This window comes from Salvia splendens, chromosome 6, assembly GCF_004379255.2.
Source record: "Salvia splendens isolate huo1 chromosome 6, SspV2, whole genome shotgun sequence".
NCBI lineage: Eukaryota > Viridiplantae > Streptophyta > Magnoliopsida > Lamiales > Lamiaceae > Salvia > Salvia splendens.
Window position 1 is genome coordinate 33,625,895 of NC_056037.1, and position 26,129 is coordinate 33,652,023.

General features: G+C 38.8%; 4 protein-coding genes, 1 long non-coding RNA gene and 1 other non-coding gene across 16 annotated transcripts; 4 read left to right on the forward strand and 2 right to left on the reverse strand.

Annotated features, from left to right (window-relative positions):
- The first annotated feature begins 1,236 nt into the window (after nucleotides 1–1,236).
- Nucleotides 1,237–2,829, forward strand: LOC121807249. Its single transcript, XR_006051776.1, has 3 exons — nucleotides 1,237–2,017; nucleotides 2,103–2,192; nucleotides 2,702–2,829. It is a non-coding gene; the product is annotated as an uncharacterized LOC121807249 (long non-coding RNA).
- LOC121807248 lies at nucleotides 2,571–3,925 on the reverse strand. Its single transcript, XM_042207469.1, has 5 exons — nucleotides 3,607–3,925; nucleotides 3,449–3,526; nucleotides 3,285–3,375; nucleotides 3,030–3,133; nucleotides 2,571–2,902 (listed from the first exon to the last, which is right to left on the reverse strand). Exons 1-5 carry the CDS (start codon nucleotides 3,913–3,915, stop codon nucleotides 2,687–2,689), a joined length of 798 nt encoding a protein of 265 aa, XP_042063403.1. The 5' UTR covers nucleotides 3,916–3,925; the 3' UTR covers nucleotides 2,571–2,686.
- Nucleotides 3,926–13,442: 9,517 nt separating this feature from the next.
- Nucleotides 13,443–15,626, forward strand: LOC121809439 (protein JINGUBANG-like). 11 transcript variants are annotated; one of them, XM_042210059.1, is made up of 4 exons: nucleotides 13,443–14,084; nucleotides 14,177–14,311; nucleotides 14,404–14,650; nucleotides 14,735–15,021. In XM_042210059.1, the coding sequence occupies exons 1-4, from the start codon at nucleotides 13,517–13,519 to the stop codon at nucleotides 14,883–14,885; spliced, it is 1,101 nt and encodes a 366-aa protein (XP_042065993.1). In that variant the 5' UTR covers nucleotides 13,443–13,516; the 3' UTR covers nucleotides 14,886–15,021. The 11 variants fall into 11 exon arrangements, with proteins under 11 accessions (XP_042065993.1, XP_042065996.1, XP_042065998.1 ...); XM_042210062.1 differs by having other exon boundaries at nucleotides 14,753–15,021; XM_042210064.1 differs by having other exon boundaries at nucleotides 14,795–15,021.
- Nucleotides 15,627–16,660: 1,034 nt separating this feature from the next.
- On the forward strand, nucleotides 16,661–20,616 carry LOC121809441 (transmembrane protein 147-like; the record flags this gene model as incomplete). The annotated part of the gene is made up of 7 exons (XM_042210071.1): nucleotides 16,661–16,779; nucleotides 18,032–18,101; nucleotides 18,192–18,251; nucleotides 18,737–18,851; nucleotides 19,674–19,789; nucleotides 19,878–20,002; nucleotides 20,120–20,616. Coding segments are annotated over 7 exons (729 nt in total), but the record flags the coding sequence as incomplete, so codon positions are not given.
- A 1,938-nt stretch (nucleotides 20,617–22,554) lies between these two features.
- On the forward strand, nucleotides 22,555–25,319 carry LOC121809438 (ent-kaurene oxidase-like). The gene is made up of 8 exons (XM_042210058.1): nucleotides 22,555–22,773; nucleotides 23,209–23,369; nucleotides 23,513–23,674; nucleotides 23,770–23,910; nucleotides 23,988–24,242; nucleotides 24,322–24,483; nucleotides 24,572–24,766; nucleotides 24,838–25,319. The coding sequence occupies exons 1-8, from the start codon at nucleotides 22,623–22,625 to the stop codon at nucleotides 25,147–25,149; spliced, it is 1,539 nt and encodes a 512-aa protein (XP_042065992.1). The 5' UTR covers nucleotides 22,555–22,622; the 3' UTR covers nucleotides 25,150–25,319.
- A 102-nt stretch (nucleotides 25,320–25,421) lies between these two features.
- Nucleotides 25,422–25,617, reverse strand: LOC121810117. The gene has a single exon (XR_006052378.1). It is a non-coding gene; the product is annotated as a U2 spliceosomal RNA (small nuclear RNA).
- Nucleotides 25,618–26,129: the final 512 nt, after the last annotated feature.

Genomic DNA, 26,129 nt, shown 5'->3' on the forward strand with positions numbered 1-26,129 from the left:
ACCCCAGCCCTGATTCGGTCCCACCCCTTCCGGCACTCCTCCCCGCTGCGTGGCCTCCCCTCCGGGCAAAATGCCTTATAGGCTGCTGCTATTTTAGCCCACAAGTTGACGATCCTCTGATTGTTCAAGGCGAGGGGATCATCGCAATCACTCACCCACGCCTTGGACAGCGCGACGTTCTCCGCGTCCGTCCATTTCCTCCGTGTCAGGCTGTCGTCATCAGCCGGCTGCGACGACTCGCCGACCACCCTCTTGCCCTTCCCCTTCTTCTTCTTTGGCGCACCCCGACCCCGCCCTACTCCTCCCGTTTGAACGGGGGTGTCCGCATCCCCGAGATCTATCCCCAACTCCTCTAAGGAGAAAGTATCACACCCAGTGAACTGTGTCTCCGATTGGGTCGATGTGTGCAAAAAAGCAGTCACAAAATCAAAACTGGGGCGATAGACGTTGCCCCCCCCCGACGTCCCCTGCATCCCCGAGTACCCCGGCATCATCTGCATCCCGGGTGCCCACCCCGGCATCATCTGCATCCCCCGGTACCCCCTGCCATCCCGGCATCGTTGGCCCCCCCGGTATCCCCTGCCATCCCGGCATACCACCCCCGAATGCCATCCCGGGCATCATCTGCTGCCAAGGGTACATGTTGTAGTACCCGGCCATCGGACCCCATCCACCTCCCACGGGTACCGTGGAAGTATGAGACCCGCTCGTCCCTGGAGTAGGCTCGTTATTGTGCTCTATTTCGCGTTGTTGCTCTTGTACAGAAATTAAGATAGAGAGAATATTAGTTAAAACAAGTGGTGCAAATGAAAATGACGTGCAAATCGCGTATATATGGTGTTTCAAAAATTAAATAATAAAAAAAATCTGATGGCCGATCGCTCGCCGATCGGGAGCCTGCAATGGCGGCCAGTCGATCGGCGAGCGCATCGGCCAGTCGATCGGAATTGGCATGCGCTCGCCGTTTTTCTCGCCGATTTGGCGCTTTCCTGCTGCAATGGATCGGCGGACGCCAGGGATTGACTAGCCGGTCCGCTCGCCGCATTGTGGATGCTCTTAGCCGATAAGAATTCAACTTTCAAACACTAATTGGAAGTCCCTATCTCTGATGTTATGTGTGATGTCATATATTGAATGAAAATATCTGTGAAAGAGAGAAAAATAAGAAAACTCTATAATAAGTGATCTCTACAAGCTGCTTTCGTCCCATCACCTGTAGTCACTTCTGAATATCCACTGACATCATCAAGCTCTGGTGCGCTAGGCTTTGAGTCCGAGAGTTTGCTTGTGTTGCTCTTTTTTGTTGTTTTGGATGCTCCTTCGTTTTTGGTCCCATCACCTGTAGTTGTCGGCTAGTCCTGTATTAGACAAGTACTCTTATTCTTTTACTAGCGCTCTCTATTTGATCGTATTCTGCTATATTGGTTTCAGTTTATGGAATTTGAACCGCTTTTCCAGTTTCTTTTACCAGCACTCTCCATTTTACATACTATTAGATAATTTATTTCATGTTTCCAATGAAGCAATTTGAACGGCTTTTCCAGTTTTCTCTCAGAATAGAGGACTTAATGTACACAATTACACCAGAAGAGGTAAACCTGAAGCAGATGCCTTATAAATCTCACTGGTTCTAGAATTTAATTATTTTTCGTTTTTTCTTGATCATCTTCTTCGTATTCTCCACCACCCCCAGTTTTTAAGTCTTCTCCTACTTAGTAGCATATTCATGACATTTCTCACTCTATCTTTCATCATTTCTTGTAGGGATAGTGATTGTAATTTTCCATCTAAACTGTGTATTTATCATTTGTGTATGAGTCATGAATGATGCATACAAGCTTCAGTTTCTAATTGATGCCATGTCAACTTCAGCATCTAAGTCTTTTAGTCTCCAGAGCGTTTTGTACTATATATAGACTGAGATTAAACATGAGATAGTGCAAGATTTCAGATACCATTCCAGCTTGGATTGTCAAAAATGGATTTACGCAAAGTTGTGAAATCAAGTCTATCTGGGGTACGACTGCTTACTGACTTTGAGATTTGGCATCTGACTAGAACAATCTCCTATAACAAAAATTGTTCCAACTTATAACATGTAGGTTGACAAATCCATCGGAGCAATGTATAAACGATTACAGAAGAATTTGACCTCAGAGGAGCTGTTGCCTTCACTATGAGACAAGTGCAAGGTATTCTTTACTTATATAGTAATCTCCTTTAAACTTGAAACTGTCGTTGCAATGATAGTGGCCAATTATGTGTTCCACGGTTTTTCTCCTTGTTGTATTCTTTACTTATAGTAATCTCTACTATCTTACTGATGTATCTAAAACTAATGGCAGAAAGAGTTTCTTGTGAATATCAGTTTTTGTGTTATGATTGGAAAAAGATGTTGGTCATATTCATTTTCCTTTTCTCTCTTCCCTGTATTTTGGCGGATGCTCGCGATCTGTCTGTTGTATTAGAGAGATTACACGCTTGATTCATGATCGTTATGCTTAGTGTAAAATCGTGAATCTATTTCTTCCAGTAGCTAATTTGCGTATTTCTTCTTGTAATCAATGAAATTGTGGAATATATATTCATAAAATTGATATTTTCCGGTTAATGAATTATACAAATCAAAGAATATACTAGAATCTAATTTGCCTGTTTCGAACTAGTTTGCATGATGATGAAATGTTTAGTGTTTGTGGAGGTGGGCATTGTCAGGGATTCTAGAGAGGACGAATATAGAAGCCGAGGATAGAAATATAGCCCCAGCAAAGCACGCGAGATCCATGCCACTGCTCACTCCTATGCTCCTGAATTTATCCAGCACTTGCACTTGCAGGATCAGCATTACAGCATGCCCGATTTTCGACTTTGCTTCCATCGCAGATCCCCTCCCCATCCACTTCTGAAACCACACAAACGAGAGTAATGTTTAAGGATGATGCTCATGCCACACGGTATGTGGCGTAACAATGGAAACACATTTAATGCTGTTACGAAGCTAACTACTTTCGTTCAAGAATGGGGATTACCTTGAGATCGAAGTTCTTGGACAACTCAGAATCCGGTGATCCGACGAACATAACGTATAATGCCATTGCGAAAACAAGCATTGCTGTTCCCATGATGAACATATCTGCCATGGAGATTTGAAACAAAGAATCAAACTTTTGCAATATACTAATACTTGGAAAAAATTTGGTTTGTGGTTTATATATAATTGCACCACTATTCACAATAAATACTCTGTAAGAGCAAAACAATGAAACAAAATGATTGGCTCATACCAATAGCTTCGATTAATTGGTGTACCACTTGCGCTTGCTCCGACATTCGTAAAAGTGCATGAAAATACGATCCTATTACTAGAAAACACCCCTGCAATCAATCAGATTTTAATTATATTCAATTATGATTATCCTGAATTTCATGATTTTAAATTCATCATTACCTCCAAAAAACATAGAAGGGAACAAATCAAAGATCCACCAATCGCCAACAATGCAAAGAATCGGCAGTCGACTATAGCCTGCAGTCAACAAAAAACACAATTAATTCTGCTATCAAATCCACAGATTAAAATAAAAAAAAATAAATAAATAATCCTACCTTTTCAAGGAACATCTGTATATGCAATCCCCATGCCCTTTGTTGTAGAACAAACTTCCTCCAATAGGAGAAAGCATCAGCAACATATCTAAACAGGAGCTCCAAATCCATCCTTTTCTCCGTCTTCGGCTCCGAAACGGCAGCGTAGGTTGAGCTACAGCCGGCCGCCTTCACCGGAGCAGGGTTCCTCTCACCGGCACCGGTGGGAGAAATGTTCAGACACATTAGTGTCTTGGGCCGCCTTGACGAAAGGGTTTCATGAGTAAAGCCTAAAGGCTTAGACAATCTAAGCAGCCTAGTTGAGGCCATGGATTGGAAAATGTTGTTTGTTGATGTTTAATTATGGGTGTGATATTTTTCACGTTGTATAAATAGATGGTGCATGAATTGAAGGAAGGTTCATTGCATATTAGCTGGAATTGTCAGTATGTGGTAGCTAAGATGACCTTTTTGCCTTTTGCAATACACTTTTCTTGGGGAGAAATATGTGTTTTTGATGACCAATCTGGTGTAGGGCGCCGACAACGTGTGGGGCCAGAACGATTTAGAGCCGGATACAGTAACACACCAAATTTTGTACTCCTATCTTTTTGGAGAATTTTATTGGTCTAATAGTTTTGGCCGTTGAGTTAGTCGTAGGAGAAATGGAATTTGGAGGACGCAAAATGCTGATTCCCACCTTTCTTATATGTATATCACGGTATATACTTTAGAAGCTTCATTTAGTTTACAAATTACAATTATGAATATCCTGTTCATACTTCGTGTCTCATTACTAGGTAGTATTCATTGAGTTAAAATAGAGTATATACTAGCCATTTCGAAGCAATGTTAGAGCAAGTTGCATGACTATTTATCTCTACAAAAGTCTGTAGTATTTAATGAATGATCAATCAATTAAATAGAAAGTGAAGCAAGAACCATTAAATCATCCACATGAGCCAACATATAGGAAATAAGTATCTTATGTCTTAGAATTCGACAAAGAGATCTAGCTGCTCTGTGTTCAAACATTACAACAAAAAAATTTTAAGAACATTTTTCAATACAATTAAGGACGCTAATCTGTATTTCTAAAAATAGTAAAATACCACAATGTTTCAAAAAATTGTCATTATTGTTGATATCTTAAGACACAAATGAAAGCATCCTGAAAAAATAGAAGATTAAGTTAATTTATCATTCATTTTGCATCCTACAACGTCAAGTAGCAGCCTCTAACTTCATCATTAAGTTGTGTGGGCCTCTATTCTTCCTCCGTTTTGACCATTTTTCACCTATTTCTTCGCATGAATTACTCAATAACCTCGTCAAAGCACCAAATGGTATGAATTGATTGGAAAGCTAACAATTATGCTGTAAAACGTATAATAAGTACATGGGTCAATTCTAATTCCCTACAAACATATCAACTTATAGACATTTTATTTTTTGTTTTTACTTTACTTACTTTCTTCACTTTGTGCAGGTGTTACATATAAACATGTTGTAATAAGCCATTGTTAGAGCCAACATGATCCTCCTATCGTATCGATTATGCATTTTGAAGAAAGAAGCTCATATAGCAATGACTATGATTGAAGATCATGGTGAAAAGATTCATATTACAATACTAAAATTTAATGGTGATGATGATGGAAGATGTGAATTTTATTCAAAATTAAAGATGTGAATTTTATTCAAAATTAAATGGGGCCAACAAATTAAAAAAATTTAATGGTTATCCCCCAATCAGGGAATAGTAATAATCATGGTCATGCTAATCTTTCATATGACAATACTAATAATAATAATGCTCTCAGTCACCAATGGGGTGATAGATAATGCTAAGAAGCAAATAAATTAAGACCAGCTAATAGCTTTCATGAGATAAACCAAAACATTCATGAAAATTCCAGGCTTCCAGCTCCAATATTATGTGCATCAGAAAATCAAATTCAAGCTACTTCCGGTGAATTTAATTTCGGTCAATTAATTTTTAAAAAAATTAATGAATATAAGCTCACATGCAAAAAAAAAACCATAAAAGAAAGGACAAACAAACTGTTGCATTCCATAATGAAAATATTACACTTCCATTATATATCTGATTATCATCAGATTTACACTAAGATCATCATCGATTCATCATCACACTAACAAAAATAACAATAGTGTAATTAATTAATTAGCTAATTAATATGTAATTAAGGTGCAGCATAAGCATCATCCACCCATCTAATCCGAGGAACTGAACTCTGGTTTCCATCAGCAGGAGGAGGAGGAGCAACAACACTTTGCAAAGCGGACTTGAGCTTGTTCACTCGCTTACGGTGGCGGATGCGGCGGAGCACCACTGCTTTGTCAAGTGTGCCGGTCGGCTTCAGATACAAGTGGCTGCTCACAGTGCCGCCGTCTTCCTCCTGTTCATCTTCCACTTCTTTCTTCTTCTCAACTAATTGGGAGTTCATATTTGTTTGCTTTTTTGCAAGTGCTAATTAAAAGGAACTTTGATATCTGATAAGGTTCGGATTTCTTCTCTTTTTTATATGCCTAAGTGAGGATTAAAATGTAATAAAATAGTTTATGTTGTCGGTGGGAGATTCTTTCCATTTTTGCTACTTTATTATTTCATGCACACTGACATGTCGGTTCAAGGATTCTTTCTATAGGTCTAGTGACTCACCATGCTTTTTTCTTGTACTACATTTCTTTTCATTTTGTCTTCCAATAAATTATGTGATTTTGGAGACATACCTCCCTACTAATTTAACCATACTAAATTGCCAATTACACTTGTTAAAAAATTAGTATACACACCAATTCATATTTTGCCAATTTAGAGAACTTTTTCTCATGATTTTAATAAAAAAATATTTCTTTGATTTCTTTCCTCTTTCTTTTTTTTCGCTTTTCTTTCGCTTTTCTTTCGCAAAAGCTTGTTTCATTTTTTTAGAAGTGAAGAGTAGCTCTGATCTTCTAGAATTAATTTATATGGAGTAGTACATTTTTTTGAAATGAATAATGAAGGCGATCCAATAAATAAGGAAGAAGACAGTGAATTAGGGTTCGGGTTAACTACTAGGCCCAATAAAGGCCCATTAAACTAAGGTCCATTAGTTGAAAACGGGCCAAATGGCCCCGAACAACAGATTTTAAATAAATTAATTAGACCAGAGTTAATAAAATTTTATTTATAAACTATTGAATTTTATTTTGAATCATTGTAAACTAGCCATATGACTAAATTCTATAAAATAATTAAAGTGTAACTAATTATTATATAAGCAATTCCAAGTTTAGTCATAATTTATTGAATATTTCCTAATTATAGTACATGAAATAGTAGATGTTGATAACTAGGTTCAATTTCTATTAATTTTTCCCTTATAATTTGTCACCCAGTGTTATCAATTTATATTTCACATAATATTTCAATTAGAGACTAATATATTATGAAAAAAATCCTAAAACGCTTTATCACTAAAAAGGTTTTGTAGTAAGTCATGGGCTCAAAATATGCCTTTTTATATTATAAATGAAGCCCACTATTAAGTCGGCCTTTTAATTGGAGCTGTATAAAAATGATAACAATAATAGTAAAAAAAATACATAAAAATTGAAACATGTTCATGTAAGATATTTTTCACGTTTTCTTATGTTTTAGTATTATTTTTTAAGTTCCTCATGTATTGCTGTTTACCTATTATGACACGAATGTGACTTACTCCACATCAGACATTAATTTCAACGTTGTAAACTTTGCATTCACATTGTAAGAATATTTGAAATCCCAATAAATGTGCACAGAGAAAAACCATTATTAATGTCAAATTAAGTATACAGTTACTGATAGAATATACTATACTACTACGTAATAATTTCTATCAGCATTATCATCACTAGTAGTAGTAGCATTGTAACTAGTGATGAGACTGATGCATGCTTCCATAACGCAAAAAGATGATAACCTCTCATTTATTAATTGTTATTACTATTATTATATAAGTTTTCATCAATAACATCTCCAGGTGTCATTATTGAACGATTGGATCACAAATCCTAGCCAAATTTGATACTACATAGTTCTAGATGCAACTGAGATACTGTAGGCCCCATTATTCTAATACTGATTGGTTTAAAGTATTTATAAAATATCGACAATCAATCTCAATAATTCCTTCTTTTTCATCAAAATAGTAATAGTCTAGAGGTAAATGTTCCTACATGCTTATTAATTTATGTTTTTTTTCCATATGTGACTATTTCACTATAAACACATTTTAATAATTTTGTTTGTTTGACTATAAAATCCATACTTGCTATTTTGGTGTGCATTGAATAAACTTCCATTTCTATATGATAAATTGCAAATTAACAGGAAAAATACATAACACTTAAAAATAAGACGTATGCTACGGATACATTTAAGGATTACGGTCTTGGAATATGGGTGTTCAATTTATGGACTAACGTGAAGAGTACAACTTCTAGATCCTTTTATTCTAGCTATACTGATTCGGGATACTATAAAGATATGATGTGTCGTATGAATATTCACTTTGTCACTAAATCATCTTCCAAAACATGTAACATGTTGAACGAATCTTTGGGAAACACATGTAAAGCAATTCATTATTCCAAATGTTTATCCTTACTTAAAATGCTGAAATATGAAGAGTTATGTAAATTGGGTGGAGAATTCCCATTGTAGTAGACGAAGTCATAGTTTCCTAAATGGATGGAGAAGTTGTGGATTTTGGTAACGTGGCAACCTATGAGAATGTCTAGAGATGTGTGCCTACCTGCCTTTGTCCATTCGTGTCGAGCTGTGATGGGGTGGTTAACGAAACCGTTGATCAAGATATTATTTATTTTTCTGCATTTACTATTTTGGTAGGGAGTTGACAAAAGATTAATATAAAGGGGGCATAATGTGCTTCTTGTTATTTCATCGTGCGTGGGAGAAATGCTCTTTTTGTGGAAATAAATTTATATTTGATGGAATGTGTGTGGCCGTTAATGTCTTATCGCTTACTATATGCATAAAAAAAGTGGCAAGATTTTGTGAATCGTCCAAAACAAAATTGTAAAAGTTAAATTTAGTTCATTGGATCAGTGACGGATCTGGGTATGGTCGGGGTTCATGGGCGGACCCAAATGGAGGTGACTAGGGGCTAAATCCCTTAATGAATTTATTTGTTAAATATTTTTCTATTAATTTTTTATGAAATTTATTGATATATAATGTAAATTATTGTGTAACAGCCCTTACAAATGATGAATATTGTTCAAAAATATACATTGAAATAAAAAATAGAAATCTCAGCCCCTATCGAAATATATTTCTGCGTCCGCCCCTGTCGGGGTTGATTGATCCCACCTCCGATCCAAAGGGTGTGGAATTCTATTGATTTTTTAGTGTTTTGAGTTGCCATCGATCACACGGTGATATAGCTTTATCTAACCGTTACAGGTTAGGTTTTACGCCCATTCTTTATTTGTCATCTAATAGCATCAACAACTTTTGCATCACTTCTCTATAATATTCATTGGAACCAAATGTGTTTAATTAGCTGAACTTATACACTTCTCAAAACATCTTAGAAGATATTTTAGATCTCTGAATATGTTTGTCAAACTAAGCGTCTTCAAAATTAAAAAAAAGCTCATCATTCACAATTTTTTTTCATGACATTATTAGCAACAATCGATTTGTAAATATAATTATATTTTGTAATTTCAAAAATATATCCTTCACATTTTATCCCTCTCTAATCGATTTGTAAAAATATATATTTTATTCTCAGTCTAACATGTAAGTTTAAATATCCATTTTGATCATTTATAAACTTTTCAAATATTCTACTATTAGAATTTTGAAACATCTAACCACAAGTTTGAGCTCATGAGATGTCCAAATTAAACATGCATTGTGGTAAAATTAAAAAATATATTAAACACAAAATGGTTAATGGATTTCATCACATTGAGATTCTAATACTGTAAATAGAAGTGGTGGATGCAAGAGAAACAACATGATTTTCTTTTGGCAGTTGTTTTTTTTTTCCTAATTATGTGACAAACTTTATCGATTCCCAAATTTTCAAAAGACATGTTATAAAGCAAAATCTTCACAATCAAAAGCATGTTCAAGTTCTTGCGCCATATTAATGTGTGAAAATCATAGTATGTTGTTATATGTTGTGTGAATATCATATGATAGGTTTTTTTAACAAAACTTTAATTTATCACATTATAGGTTAGATACAGGGAGAAATGAGCCATCTAGTCATCAGTAGTTTTATTTCTTTTTTGCTGATAAAATAATCAAATTTTATCGTAGTGTGATTTCTTCCATAAACAAAGATTAGTTGCTGGAGGCGAGTAGTCTATATTAAAATTTGTTTGTTAAATCATTAAAAAGATGACCACTAATAAGTCACATATAGGCTTTATTTAAAAACAATTAATTAAGTCACATAACCACTTGGCTACACAAACAGACATACAGTTAATTTCTTGTAACAGAAAATGCAAAACTAATTAATACATAATTTAACTAGAGTGTGGTTGAGACCAATTGCATTGTGGGGATGTCAAAGGTAGTGGTAGCAAGTTAAAATATAGAATTCAGAACAACCAAGAAAAAGACTTATTTATAAACATTATTGTTAGAGACAAAAAATATAAACGATGACAAATATTTAGTCCGCCTGCAAAAGAGCTACTAGATACACTTATATTTAAATGTCGCAGCCACGATTCCCTTATGCCTTGGCAAGATTTCTACACCTTACAACTATACCAAGCCCACGAAAATCAATATTTGCAACTCCAAAAATAGATGGTCCGATAATAATCAATTCCCACAATTCCTTTCTTGACCTAGTGCCGGCGTGTAAGATTCACTAATATTAATTTTGTTGCAAATTTATATCCACATAAGAGCATATGTAATATCGTGTAAGATTCACTTCTTGACGACGTATCAATGTACTATACCGGCATCGTGAACCATTGGGCATGTCGAGCTTGTATGATGTAACGTGTGTAAGAGCGCACCATTTTGTTGCCTGTTGCCACATGAAATCATTTAAATTTTTTAGTATTTAAGGATTGTGGGTAGTGCTCAAAAGTATGTGAATATGTGTTCAAGTGTTCAACTTATTTGTGCTCGATGATTGTGGACAATGCTCGAAAAACACGTGAATAGTATGTGTTCAACTTATTTGTGTTCAACATTGTAGATACCAGAAAACCTAGATATAGTTTGATAGTCGATTTATCATTTTATGCTCAACATTGTAGGGCCGTTTGATAGTCGTGTTGGATTAAAGTCCATACTTATTTTAAGAGTATATTAATATGAGTCTGGTATATAACGTTATGGTTAAAAACAAGATAAAAACAGTAAAATGTTTGATTAATTAGATTAAAAACAGTAGTATGTCGATAAATCGACACTGTAAGTGGCGCATGGTGAAGAGAGGGGAGGTGGTGGCGCAAAGAGGAAAGAGGAGAAGAAATGAGAAAACATAAGGTTATCAGAGCATCTCCAGTAACGGCGTCAAAATCGCGACGCCGATTTTTCGCCGACGCCGGTACTGACGCCGAACCATTGGAACCGGCGTCGGCGAAATCGGCGTCAAAATCGGCGTGGCCACGCCGATTCGCGCGATGACGCCGGTTCCGACGCCAATCCTCACGGCGCCATTGTGGGTCCCGGATCGGCGTCAAACCGGCGTCATATTTTTTTTTTTATTTTTTTTTTCTTTTGAAAACACTATATATACGCGCTTTGAACGTCATTTTCATTAGCACCACTTGTTTTAACGAGTACTCTCTCTACCTTACTTTCTGTTCAAGATCAATAACGAGCAATGGAGAACAACTACGAAGGTACTCCAGTGACTCCCGGGGGATGGTCTCAGACTCCCCCGCCTCCCGGTGTAGGGTCTCAGACGGCCCCGACTCCCGGGGTAGGGTCCCATACTTCCCCGGCTCCTGGAGGAGGTGGTTGGCCTCCGATGACCGGGTACTACAACATGTACCCGTGGCAGCAGATGATGCCGGGGTGGGCACCCGGCATGCAGCCACCGGCGCAGCAGATGATTCCACCGGCGCAGGGGACGCACGGGGGGGACAACGCCTATCGGCCGACTTTTGATTTTTCCACCGGTTCTTCGCACACATCAACCGCAACGGATGCACAGTATACGGAGACCTTCTCCTTAGCGGACTTGGGTTTTGATATGAACGAGGTTCCGGAAACTCTCATTCAAAGCCAGGGAGTAGGGCGGGGTAAGAAGAAGGGCAAGGCCAAGAAGGTCGGCGAGTCGTCGCAGCCGGAGGCGGAAATCCGGGGCCGGAGGAAGTGGACGGACGCGGAGAACGTTGCGGTTGCCAAGGCGTGGGTGAGTGTCTGCGACGATCCTCTCATTTCGAACAACCAGAGGATCGTCAACTTGTGGGCCAAGGTAGCCGCAGCCTACATGGCATTTTGCCCTGAAGGGAGACCGTGCACCGGGGAGGAGGTCCGGAAGTGCTGGGACCGAATCAGGTCTGGCGTCTCTCGATTTTCGGGTTTGTACGCCAACGCCCTCCGCATGCAGACCAGTGGCCAAACAGAGGAAGACTGCAGGAGGATTGCGGAGAGAGCCTACCCCGATCCGCAGAAGAAGTACTATGAGTTCACCTACTGGAACTGCTACGTTGTGCTCAACGAGTCGGAGAAATTCCGGGCAGGCGTCGACGCTGGCTGGCCGAAGAGGCAGAAACTGAACTATACCGGAGATTATAGCGGCAGCAGCGGTGGTTCGACAGACCTCCCCGAGACGGCCCAGGAGGTCCCGACTCCTCGTTCGTTCGGTCGCCGACCTCGCCCGGTTGGCCAAAGGCGGGCGCAACAGGTTGCGAGGGGGGGCACCCCGAGTTCCCAGGGGGTCCATTCAACATCCCCCCACGGCAGGTCTACCGAGGAGCTCAAATTCTTCGCGCGCCAACAAACGCGCGCTCAAATGGTGAAGACCTTAGCCGACTTCCAAGCGGCGGTGGACCCCGAGGTGAATGATTTTCTTCGTGTATTGCTCCATAGCCAGCGTGAAGAATTGGAGGCGATGAGGAGGGACACCGGCGGGAATAGCCGCGGCGTAGGTGGCGACGGAGGCGGCGGCGACGACGGTGAAGAAGCGCTGGGCGACGACGGAGACGAGGACGGCGGCGAGGAGTGATTTTGTTTTACTTTTTAAAATTAATGCACTTTTTAATTTTTGTACTTTTTTAAAATTATTGTACTTTTTTTTAAAAATTAATGTACTTTTTAAGTTTTAATATTATTATTCGAATTTTCCGTATTTGTCTCGTAAATTAAATTCCGTATGTTGATACGAGTGTAAATTAAATTATATAATTGTTATTAGTGATGTGGATAGGTAGTGTGAAGGCTATGTGAAGGCTATTTGATATCCAGTTGATGTGGCAAGCTGATGTGGCAGGAGAATTGTAGTGCTGATGATGTGGCAGTGTGAAGGCTATGTGAGGGCTATTTGACGTCCAGTCTTACTGGAGATGCTCTCCTGCAATCAAGACAGAATAAAATGATGAAATCGAGCTTTAGGGCTTATAAACACAGTATACCAAACCCTAATTTTTTTTATCACGATTAATCTTCACCATCTAATAAGTACATTCAACCAAACAGCACCTTAAAGCGCTCGAATTAGACACCCCAATCCTTACATGTGTCCAAAAGCTATTCGCTACATATATCCCCATTGCTTACTTCTCCCGCTTTTAACCTCTACAAATACTCCATTCTCCCTCCACTCTTCCCAAACACACTCCCCATCTCTCTCTATTCACTAGTTTGATTTTTCCAAGTAGTGACTAATTCAAGAGCAACAATTTGTGAAAAATTGAGATTTAATCAATGGGAAGGCAAGCACTCTTATTAGCAAACATGGACAATTACAAGACCTCCTCATCCACATCCTCCGCCGCCTCCAGCGACGACTACGCCCTCGACCGCCTCAGCGCCGACAGCTCCCCACTCATGATGTCCCCATGGAACCACGCCTCCCCCCTCCCAAAACTCCCATGGGCGCCGCCGCCAGCCGCCCTCTTCGGAACCCTCCGCCGCAAGGAGGGCCACATATGCTCCCTCGCCGCCAAGGACGGCCTCCTCTACACCGGCTCCGACAGCAAGAACATCCACACGTGGAGAGACATGAAGGAATTCAGCTCCTTCAAGTGCCGCAGCGGCTTCGTCAAGGCCATCGTCATCTCCGGCGACAAAATCTTCACCGGCCACCAAGACGGCAGGATCCGCATCTGGACGACTGTCAGCGGGACCCACAGGCAGATCGGCACGCTTCCCTCGTTCTTCGCCGTGGTTAAGGCCTCCATGCGGCCGAAGAACTCAGGGCCGGACCTGAGGGGGGGCAAGTGGAGCGGCCGCCCTGGGCCCCCAAATTTGCAGGGCCCCTCCCTAGCCTCAGGTATATATATATATATTATATATATGTAAACCCATATATCCTTTTCTAGTATGACCATTGCCAAAAGTATTGCATCTGAAATGGGTGTAGAGCCATCATTTTCAGTGAAGCGCAAGGCTTATCGCATATTATTTACTGTGCCTGTGACTCAGGGCCGGACCTGAGGGGGGGCAAGTGGAGCGGCCGCCCTGGGCCCCCAAATTTGCAGGGCCCCTCCCTAGCCTCAGGTATATATATATATATATTATATATATGTAAACCCATATATCCTTTTCTAGTATGACCATTGCCAAAAGTATTGCATCTGAAATGGGTGTAGAGCCATCATTTTCAGTGAAGCGCAAGGCTTATCGCATATTATTTACTGTGCCTGTGACTGTGGCATCGGCAGAAAGAAGCTTTTCAAAGTTGAAACTGTTGAAGAATTATTTAAGATCTACGATGTCTCAACAACGGCTGAACGGGCTTGCCACTTTATGTATTGAGAAGAAATTATTAGACGAGGTTGACAGCAACACCATCATCAACGACTTCGCATCAAGAAATGTTAGAAGAAATTTTTTAAGGTAATATGTAATAATTATTTGAAGTGAATTTCTTTTGATATGCTATTAGTTTTTTGCTGGATGAAACTTATTATAAAATGGAAGGAAAAAATATATAAATAGGGCCTCAACTTTTAGTCTCGCCCCGGGTCTTTGGAACCTCAGGACCGGCGCTGGAAGAACTACGTCCCCGTGGCGGCGAAGCACAACCGCGCGGCGCTGTGGATCAAGCACGCCGACGCGGTGTCATCGCTGAGCATGAGCGAGGAGAGCGGCCTCCTCTACTCGGCCTCGTGGGACGGGACGTTCAAAGTGTGGCGAATCCAGGACTCGAAATGCGTGGAGTCCGTGGCGGCGCACGGCGACGCCGTCAACGCCGTGGCGGCGGGGGCCGGCGGGGTGGTCTACACGGGCTCGGCGGACGGCGCGGTGAAGGTGTGGAGGAGGGAGGCGGCGGCGGGGCGGCACCGCCTGCACCGGACGCTGCTGCGGCAGGACAGCGCCGTGACGGCGCTGGCCGTCGGCGGGGAGGGAGCGGTGGTGTACAGCGGGTCATCGGACGGGGCGGTGAACTTCTGGGAGGTGGAGAAGGAGGAGCTGACCCACGGCGGGGTTCTGAGGGGCCACGAGCTGGCGGTGCTGTGCCTGGCGGCGGCCGGGGACCTCGTGCTGAGTGGCTCAGCGGATAAGACGATATGCGTGTGGAGGAGGGATAGGGGGGTGGAGCACACGCGCCTGGCGGTGTTGGCGGGGCACGTGGGCCCGGTGAAGTGCCTCGCGGTGGAGGCGGACGGCGGCGATGATGGGAAATGGAGGGTTTATAGTGGTAGTCTTGATAATTCGGTGAAGGTGTGGAGTGTATAGTAGTGTAACATAAACTCCCACTCACTTTTCCAAATTTATGCTAGTAATTTGGTGATTGTTTCATCCTAATAGCAAAGTGAACTAGAATGTGAATGCTCATGATCTTATTATCCAATCTATACATATGGAATACATCAATCTTCATGGGTTCGATTGCCGTTGGTAATTGGTATACTATAATTATGATTAGAAACTTGAATTGGTAATAACGTTTCCAAACGCTTGCCGGCTTGTTACGTGGTGGCGTGTGTTATATTATAATAATAATTGATATATAAATTTTAATTTATGAGAGTAAATATCTCGTCGTATAATTCATCTTAGAATATCTTTCAAAAATAGAATTTTATGAAATTGAAGAATGAATTTTACAAAATTGAAGAATGGGTGACCGATTTAGTTAAGCTACTCTAGTCAACTCTGTAATCGTTTAATATTTAATAATAGAGCTGTGACATTGTAAGTTTGAATACGTCGTATGGACCTTACACGTATTAATGCAAGACAAATACATAAATTCGTAATTGTGATATGAGTAAACAATTAAATAATACTATATGCGTAAGGGCTACGTGCTATGATCGACAATAGATATTTAGGTTGAATTTTTTTTTTTTTGGGAAAGATACGAACTCTGCTGCGTGTGGATATGAGTGTGTGATTCATTCATTGAATTAGTTCATGTCGATCACTTGGTTAGCAACTACTTATTGACTATTTATGGTTTCAAAGAAATATTTGAATATTTACATAAAATATGTCTATAATATCTGTGTGTGTACACGGAGTTGCTATTTTTCGAAGTCACTACAAAATAGGTAAATTAGAAAGCACTAAATTGCTCGTTAGATAAGCAAAAATGCTACTCGCTCCATCCTCATCATGTATCTCACTTTGATTCAACACTGGTTTTAAGAAATATAGAAAAAAATGTATAAAAAAAGTTAATGAAACGTATATCTTATATTTATGTATTAATTTTATAGTAAAATATGTATGAGTGAGATAATTAATAAGCGTCAACCCAAAATAAAAAACTGAACCACGAAACAGGAGATATGGAAGTAGATAAAACAATTGGGCCTATTATTAACCATTAAAATGTTTTATTAAAACAATTGGGCCTATTAGCCCAACTGATCCATTGAATCATTTGGTCCAAAATAATCCGAGACTCTCTTCTCTATCTCTGGAATTTCAGAGAAAAGCATTACAGTATTTCACTTCTTCAACTGTGCGATTCTCACTTTTGGCCCTCACGCCGTTTACTACTCCGCCACACCCTTGTAAGCTTAATTCTTGTGTTTACTACTTCTCACTCTCTTCATCAGATCTCTGTGAATCAATGCTGCCTTTTACTAAATCTGCTAACTTCTAACCATGGAAGTTCAGCTCGTTTCTTGTACTAGTTTATAAAGATATAGTTTTTACATTATTTATTTAAGTGGAAAGATTTGGATTTGGTAAATGGTTGCATTCAGAATGTAAATTAGGAGATTATGCAATCGGCGGCCTTAGACTTCGAATTGTAGGAATGATTCTTTGCGTTAGGCTTCATTAATTTTCACGAAAATTTAGTGGAAGTAGGAGTGATTGCTGGATTTCCAATAATTTTCCTAATTTATTGCTTTCCCCTTTAATGTTCTATAAAGTTAGGTTCTGGTAGCTGGAGAGGATGTTCTTAATCAGGCCAAATTCCACAAAACTACCTCCTGCGAGCTAGTATCCGCCATTTGTACCCGAAAAAAAAAAATTTCCGGAGAGGGGAAAGACGCTAGAGGCTCTTGCGTGTTTGAATGATACACGTGATACACGCATTAGGCAAATGCGTCTTTGCCTTGGACACAGAACCCAGCCCACGCTGCTTCTGCCTGTCATTCGCCGAACACGAAAACCCAGTCCACGCTGCGTTTCTTTCTCTCTCCGATTCAAATGCTAGTACGAAGGAATGTCCTGCTTTCGCCTGCTGCAGCATTCCCGCCGCCTCTAATTCCACATAGCTAAGCACAACAAGAAAATTGTTTCGAGATTGTTTACATCAAACTTCATCGATGATTTTGACATAGTGCTACTTCAAACTAAGAAGCTAGATGTCGGATTAACTTTGATTTTCGCCGGCTGGAGACGGTGGGAGCGAGGGGCGTCGCGCAGAGTGAGAGAGCAGAAGCAGTTGATGGATCAGTATTGAAGGCATAGACTCATCAGAGTGATGCGTGTATTAATAATACACGCATGAGAGAGATGCGTGTTTCATTTAAAACACGCAAGAGCCTCTCGCGTCTTTCCCCTCTCCGGAATTTTTTTTTCCCGGGTACAAACGGCCGATACTAGCTCCCAGGAGGTAGTTTTGTAGAATTTGGCCTCTTAATCAGGCTGAGACCTACTTTTGCTCGTGTAATTTAAGCCACAACCCTTGCAAAAATGTTTTCGGAAAATGTATTGATTTGTAGCCTTGAATGCTTTGAAAACTTGTTCATTTTCTCACAATTGTGTTGGGGAAAGTTCTGGTCTATTATCTTGACCAATTGTATCTTACAGATCCGAGTATGATACCATTGGTACTTCGATCAGAGCGGCTGGTGTTTATCTTGTGACTGCATTGGTGAAGGTTAGTCATTCAGATCGAAATAATTGAATGCATCTACGTTGCTTCTTTATAAGTAGTCGAGAACTCTTATTCATTGCATCTCTTTGGCAGCTTGTATGTCTTGCAACCTTTCTTAAGGTGTCTGAAAGCGACAGTTTCGACCCTTATCAGGTATTTACTTCTCTTGGGATATTGTTGCAATTTATCTTGTCTTGTTGATCCCATGTTTAGTATGACTGTATGAGGCCTTAAAGTAAGGTTCATGTTCACTGGAGTTACAACTCACAAAGTAGGAGTAATTAATACTCCTATCTACTTAATGTAGAATGGTTTTTGTCTGCCTTTTTTTGTTGTTTGTGAATATGTTACTAATATTTGGATTGTATGAAGCCACGATATAATCATTTCAAAACATTTGAGCAGTGCCTTATCCATTCCTATGACAATTCACTGAAATGACAAGTATTGATAAACGATCTTCTTTTTTGGGAAATGGCTTATATATTACCGAGGGTTTAGGATTTAGTGCCTCGGTTTGATTCTCTTAACTGTTAAAAGAACATTACTGATCTTGACAGCAGATGATTCATTTCTTTAAAGTTTAAGGATCTCTAATTTGTTCCAATCTTTAAGTTCTGTTGTTCATTGTCTTTCAGGAATCATTGAAAGCTTTGATTGGATTCATAGATGTTGCTGGGCTTTACTATGCCTTGACACAGTTAACTCATAGGAATATTTCTCAAAATCATAAATTCCAAGCTGTTGGACTTGGTTAGTGCAGTACTAATTTCATCTCATAATCATTATTATGATCCCCCGCACTTCCACCTGGATTGCTGTAGTTCTTACAAGATATCATGTATGATGTATCATGTATCAGTCATCTCAATTTTCTGGTATTCAAATAGTTTATAGGGAAAGAAAACTGTCCTTTGACCCGTGCTATTGAATCTCTTCATCTCAGCTTGCCAAATGGAGCATTTATCAGAGATCACAAATCAATAGTACATTAAATTTGATCTCACCCGTTTATTAGTATCTTTTGGAAGGGTAACATAAATTTTGGCTACTCCTGTTTGCTTTGGTCCTGGTAATGCTAAAAAAAGAATAATTTTGAGATATTTCCTTTCTATAGTTATTGATTTCTTAAAACAGCCTTAACTATATAGTAGGCCTAAAGAGCTTTCAAGCTATAAAAGGTATTCATTTCTGCTACTAATCCTTGCATTTGATAGGTATGAATGAACATAGTTTGGCTGATACCTTCCAGCCAAGACCTCTTTTCCCACTTTGCTTCTCTCTCTCCACATCCATCTTTTATGAAAATTGACTGTCACTGTCTACATCATACACCCTGAGCTTGGTTTGTGGGAACTTTAATAATACACAGAAGAAGCTGGTCATGCACATTATGTGAAGAATTGTTTTCAGTATTTGAAGTTAGTGCATTTCAGCAGCTGTTTTGTTAGCTTGCACTTTCATTAAGGATTTTGTTGATGAAAGGAAAAGAACAGTCGTTGATTACACCAAAATGCCTTTTTTACTTTGCTTGCTTCCCTTTGCCATTTAACGCCCAGTTTATTCTGTTGGCAGGTTGGGCTTTTACTGACTCTGTCCTTCATAGGCTGGCACCTCTTTGGGTGGGTGCCAGAGGATTAGAATTCACGTGGGATCACATGTTGCAGGGTCTTGAAGCAAATGCTAATTTGGTAATGCAAGTTTATCATGACATTAACTAAGTTCATTCTCATTTGTGTAATCTAAATGACTAAATGTATTTCGATAATAGTATTTCAGGTGTTGAGTATCTCACTAGCTGCATTAGGCTCTCTCATGTGGCTCAGGAAAAACAAGCCCAGGACTTTAATTCCTATCATATATGCTTGTGCAGGAATAGTGGCGACAATACCATCTATTACAAGGTATGTTACTCAGAATACATTATCGTTTTGGCTGTTCTAGGAAACGCATAATTTATCAGAAGATCCAGTATTGACATGATTTGAACTTTTGAGTTGGAATCAAATGCTGTGTTGCAGTTATCTGAAACTAGGCTTGGGGTGGCACTTCCCGAAGGTGGTAGGTTTCGAGCTGTTCACTTCACTGGCGATGGCTTTCGTTAGCTGGCGGTTGTTTGCTGCATGCCAGAGACCGTCTAAATGAGGGCGGTGATACATGTCTAGGTAGGTAACTGTTTCACTTCATCAATTTGAGGCTGCTGCTGCTGTAGAATTTGTGGTAAAACTCAGCCTGTTTGAGAATCTCTCTCTCTCTCTTATACATAGACATTGTAGCTGAATTTTGTGTGGTGAGACGATAGCTGAACTATTCTTACTCAATTGGTTAATTTGCATTTTTGTAGAGTCCTGAATCTCTGGGGAATCTTTGTTTCTGTGTCAACCCAAATTGGACCACATATGTAATTCACAGGTCTATGATGGTAAGAAATGTATGATTTGACATGAGATTGAGATTAATTAATTTAGTTGGTAGATGAGTCATACATAAATAAAATGATTGATTGTAGTTTCTGACATTAATTTTAGCATTTTTTTATTAACGGCCCGAACTTTAACTTATTTTATAAAATCGAGGGAAATTCCAAAATGCATTGTATTTATACACCAATATTAAATTTTATGTAAAACAAAGATTAGCTAGTGGTTTTGCCAATTTGCAACCAATTAAATCTACCATATACAAGAAGATAATTTAGCGATTGCAACTCAAAATAAAAATTCGCTGAAAATGAAAGTTATAAAAAATTCAATGTAATATTGGATTTTTTATATCGAGAGACGAAGAAGTAATTTAAAAGTTTGAAGAGGAAAATTTAAATGTAAAACATGAATAGTTGGATACTTTCGAAATCACAGATTGATTAAATGATCAGTTATCTTTTGCTAAAGCACCTGCCATTATAAACGACAATCTTGAAGTCAGTTCTTTCCAATGAAGATAAACTATGAATATCATATTATTATCTTTTGCCATTTTGGGACTCATTATTTAGCATAGAATCAGTGCAAAGATAGATTCCTTTCATAAAATAGAAGCAAAAAGACAAGATGTACATTAATCGGCCACCATGATAAATAAGTTGAGCGTGTCTGCCATCCAATGGTCGAGCTATAAGAGCGGTAGCAATGGGGCCGATCGGACCCCCCCCCCCCTACACATCAGGATGGGAGCCGATGACCACTCTTTTCGGTATCCACGCCTCAGCCGATGTATTGGCTAGGCCGATTCTCTTTTTCTTTTTTTTTAATTCATTTTTTATACTCTATATATAGTCCATTCTCCATCAATTATTCACATTTAATCTCATTTTATTTTATCTCACTCTACATTTTACTTCTCTCTGGTCACAATATTTTTAATGTTTTTATCAATATTTTTAGTTTATTTTTTCTGTATTTTTTTATAAATGTAGGATATTTTTTTAATGAAATTTGTTTTTTATTGAGTTGTCTTTAATTTATTTATCTTGCTATTTTATATCATTTTATTTCAGACTAACAATTAAAAATAAAATATAAAAATAGTGCTGATGTGGAAATGAGATGGGCTCTAGGATAGGCTCTCATTATAGGGAAATAGGCTATGAGATGGATATGCTGATGTGGCAGAAAAAAATGGAGATAAGCTCTGAGATGGGCTCCGAAGATAGGGCACCATTGCTAGTGCTCTAAAGATATTATAACATATTATTATATAAAGAAAACAATTTAGCATTTAAATCCAATATTGTGAATTACAAAGTCACCATTTAATTATCCAAGTTTTGCTACTCCAGCTAGCTAAAAATTAATTTATTCATTTGGATGCATAAATAGCTAGTTAGCTTAGCAGTTGACCAATTTGACACACAAGCCTTTCGAAATCGGCATATTTGACCATTAAAAATAGGATCTTCTGTTATCCATTAAAGACAACAGTGAAAACAACTTTGCAATCACGTCTTATATCGCAAAAGATTTTCATGTTTTATACAGAATGCTTTTTTCGCAAATCCCGAACCACTATTTTTTTTATCGATAATTCGAATTTGGGACATTGGTGGAATTCAAACTTGAATGTGTTTCTCCATTTTCAGGCTCAATACATTTCAACTTTTGAAGAGACCATTCATTATATACATTTCTCCTAAATCCTAAATTAATTATCATCTCTATATCATATGACAAGTTCCCGCACATTATTCACGTGAATATATATTCACACTCGATCAATTTGACTAAATTCAGATCTATATCATGCCGAAATTTTTTATTCACAAGACAATTAAGAAAAGTGTTAAAATTCTTATATAATTAATCCTTTTTAAAAATTGTGAGTGGACCAGAATTTGACATGATTCTTTTAGCAATTTACTCTGATTATGTATAATATTTATTGGGATATTACCGATGTAATTATGCAATAATGTTGTTTGTTCATTTTTATATATGGCAAATGTCACCAAAACACTATAAAACTCTTTGATATGACATGACCATGTAAAGCAATCATTTTGGATAAAAATCGGGTTCTAGAGTAGTGATGAAGATGGGTGAGATTTTGAGTTTTGAAGGAATGTGGTTTCAAACAGCAGCTGCCATTGTTGGTGTTGGGCTATCCACTCTCATTTTTATCATCAGTAGATATGCATATGGTTCCAAGAAGACAGCTTCTGGCCTCCCTTCTCCACCTGGTATTCTTCTACTTCTCTAAACTTTGTTTCTTTTCCATTGAAGGTGAAGAAATGTTGAAGGTGTGCCTTTGACATGTTTGTAGAATTGATCGACTAAAATTTGATTAAATAGGACTGTTTGGTGATACAATTATGAAAAAATTTCCTACTTTGTTTGAACAAAAAAAGAAAAGAACAATCCTGCCTTGTTATTTGATAGAAATGCTGATCAGATGCAAAGATTTATTTAAACTTGATAAAAATGGAGGGAAAGATTTATTTAGGATGAAAAATGCAGAATCTTCTGGCTGTTTCTTGATTGTGTGTGATGAACAAGTGGCTTAAAGCTTAGCAAAGTCTATGGTTTGATTAAATTCTATTGTAATAAGTTGGATTAGGCCAAGATTGGTCATGACTAAGACAGAAAGGTTGATGTATTTGATGGAAATAATGCAGAGATACCAGGGCTGCCTGTGTTAGGAAACCTGCTGCAAATGAAGGAGAAGAAACCACACAAGACTTTCGCGAAATGGGCTGAGAAATATGGCCTTGTTTACTCAATCAGAACAGGTTCCATCAAACTTGTCGTCCTCAACTCCAGTGACGTCGCCAAGGAGGTGAGTCGGGTTTGCTTTTTTTGTCTGTAATAAGCCAGATCTGTCGAGTCTGATTCCACTTGTTAGTTAGACTCAGCTGTTTATTGTGTAAGATGTGTGGGATTTTTCAGTTTTGCTGTAATATTATGTTTTGGTTTCTATAGGCGATGGTGACAAGATACTCATCGATCTCAACAAGAAAGATGTCTAATGCCATAAAGATCCTTGGTTGTGATAAAAGCATAGTTGCGTTGACTGATTACGGTGAATTTCATAGAACAGTCAAACGGCATATCCTCACTAGCACTTTGGGAACCAATGCTCAGGTACATATATGATATATACATGCTGCTTTACTAAACTTGAAGATGCTCAATCACTATTTACATTCTTAAATGTGTAATTTCGTCCATCATTTCAGAGGCGGCACCAAATTCATCGGGATACCTTGTTAGGGAACGTTTTAGAGAAGTTCCAGGCTCATGAGAAAGAGAAGCCTCTTGAAGCTATAGATTTCAGGGAAGTGTTCCACACCGAGCTTTTTGGATTGTCGCTGAAAGAGGTACTCGCATTCACTCTATTGTTGTATCTCAAATCAGACTAGGACTGAGAGTAATGGAACCTTTGTGATGTCTACAGGCTCTTGGTGATGATGTGGAGTCTGTATATGTGGAGGAGCTAGGGACCACTTTTTCGAAGAAAGAGATTTACGAAATCTTGGTGGTCGACCCCATGAAAGGCGCCATTGAGGTTGATTGGAGAGACTTCTTCCCGTATCTAAAATGGATTCCTAATGAAAGCTTCGAGAGGAAAATTCAGCAAATGCATATGCGGAGGCAGGCTGTGATGACTGCTCTCATTAACCAACAGAAGAAACGAATTTCTAGTGGGAAGGTACATACATAAATAGAGCTAGCTCTATTTGGGAACAATTCTCTACTAATATCGAATACTCGATCTTATGTATTGTCAGGAAAGAAACTGTTACCTGGACTACTTGTTGGTAGAAGGAAACTCGTTAACTGAACAACAAATTCTGATGCTGTTGTGGGAAGTCATAATTGAATCATCCGACACTACTTTGGTGGCGACTGAATGGGCCTTGTATGAACTCGCCAAAGATCCTCAACGACAGGTCCAACACTTTTCATGTAATTTAACACAGCTACTACTGTGAATGTCTCTATTTGCTACCTACAATTGCATCCTTGTTGATTCAACAGGCTCGTCTCTTCGAGGAAATCCAAACTGTTTGTGGAACTGAGGAAGTAATGGAGACGAACTTGAGCCAACTTCCATATCTGTCTGCTGTTTTCCAAGAAACTTTGCGAAAGCATAGCCCTGCTCCTATAGTTCCTCTGAGGTATGTTCATGAAGACACTCAAATAGGAGGCTACGACATTCCAGCAGGAACTGAGGTAATTGGTCTCGTATATATATCTACGCTCTCTGCAATCTTTATTTATGAACTTGGTGGCTTCTTCTGCAGATTGCTATAAATTTGTATGGATGTAACATGAACAGAGATTCTTGGGAGAGTCCTGAAGAGTGGAAGCCGGAGAGATTTCTTGATGAGAAATACGACACAAACGATCTATTCAAGACCATGGCCTTTGGAGGTGGGAAAAGGCAGTGTGCAGGTGCTCTCCAAGCCATGCTTATTTCTTGCACAGCCATTGGGAGATTGGTGCAGAAGTATGAATGGAGTCTCAAGGATGGTGAAGAAGAAAACGTCGATACGCTGGGTCTCACGACGCACAGACTTCATCCCTTGCAAGCAATGATAAAGCCAAGAAATTGAGATTGCTGTCACTGGATTCGAGTGATCATTATCATGTGTGGTTAGAAACTAGTATAACTGTTTTATTACAGCAAAACTCCATCTTATGTTCCAAATACATATGTAATTCAGAAATTAAGTTGTTCCTCTCCAAACAGATTCTTATCTTGAATTCACAAAATACTCATGTCATAACACAATTTAATTTATCCAAACATCAAACCTTGCATTTAATTAAAAAATAAAGAACTGAATCAAACGCCACAAGAATACAAAAAATTGAACTATTATTGGTGGAGTGTGCCAAGCCCATGCAATAGTGTAACGCATGGGCGACACGCAAAGGCTCAAGTAGCAAGCTACTTTAGCAAACCTTCCTCCTCAAAAAATAAATTTAATATCGTGTGAGTCAATGACTCACATATCAGATATTAAACTGATAAGAACAGATACTACACTTGATCTTAGCCAAAAGGCCGAGAAAGGTATGAGTTTCTGCATCTACATACCTCCTTTTTTATACACGCCTAGAATCTAGTTTTCTATTCATACTCGATGTGGGATTTAATTTTGCCGCGGTAAATATGAAGTAGAGACTTCGGTAATTTATTATTTATTCATTTTTGTTATCCATTTTGATTTTTCCCTTTGAGTCATGTTTCCTTTCTTTGCAAAGTACTAGAAATTTAGAATTGATTGGAATATCTATGTTTTTTTTTTTTTTTTCACTGACAATAACTCTTGTTTGGAGAGCAGAATCGTTGGCAGTTCATGATCTTATGAACGTGAATTGTATATCTATACATGAGCATGTCCTTAATATCATGAATCATCTTAGTGAGATTGCAATATTGGGTTGATAAATATATCAATAATCTCAAATAGGCATCATTCTCGGTCACTGTCGAGTAGCTTTCAGAATTTCTGACTTAAGTATTATATGATGAAGAGGGATCATAGATTCCTGTTAACAGAACTACAGTCGGTAGAGGCACTCAGAA

Bases quoted from the DNA above. Each gene is read 5' to 3' on its own strand.
- LOC121807248 (XM_042207469.1), bottom strand. From the start codon at position 3,915: ATGGCCTCAACTAGGCTGCTTAGATTGTCTAAGCCTTTAGGCTTTACT. The intron at 3,527-3,606 runs GTAGGATTATTT...TGTTGACTGCAG, and splicing joins TACAGATGTTCCTTGAAAAG to GCTATAGTCGACTGCCGATT. The intron at 3,134-3,284 runs GTATGAGCCAAT...TCTCCATGGCAG, and splicing joins CCAATTAATCGAAGCTATTG to ATATGTTCATCATGGGAACA.
- LOC121809439 (XM_042210070.1), top strand. From the start codon at position 13,517: ATGGGAAGGCAAGCACTCTTATTAGCAAACATGGACAATTACAAGACC. The intron at 13,999-14,805 runs GAAGAACTCAGG...GGACCGGCGCTG, and splicing joins GTTAAGGCCTCCATGCGGCC to GAAGAACTACGTCCCCGTGG.
- LOC121809438 (XM_042210058.1), top strand. From the start codon at position 22,623: ATGAAGATGGGTGAGATTTTGAGTTTTGAAGGAATGTGGTTTCAAACA. The intron at 23,370-23,512 runs GTGAGTCGGGTT...TGGTTTCTATAG, and splicing joins CCAGTGACGTCGCCAAGGAG to GCGATGGTGACAAGATACTC. The intron at 23,675-23,769 runs GTACATATATGA...CCATCATTTCAG, and splicing joins CTTTGGGAACCAATGCTCAG to AGGCGGCACCAAATTCATCG.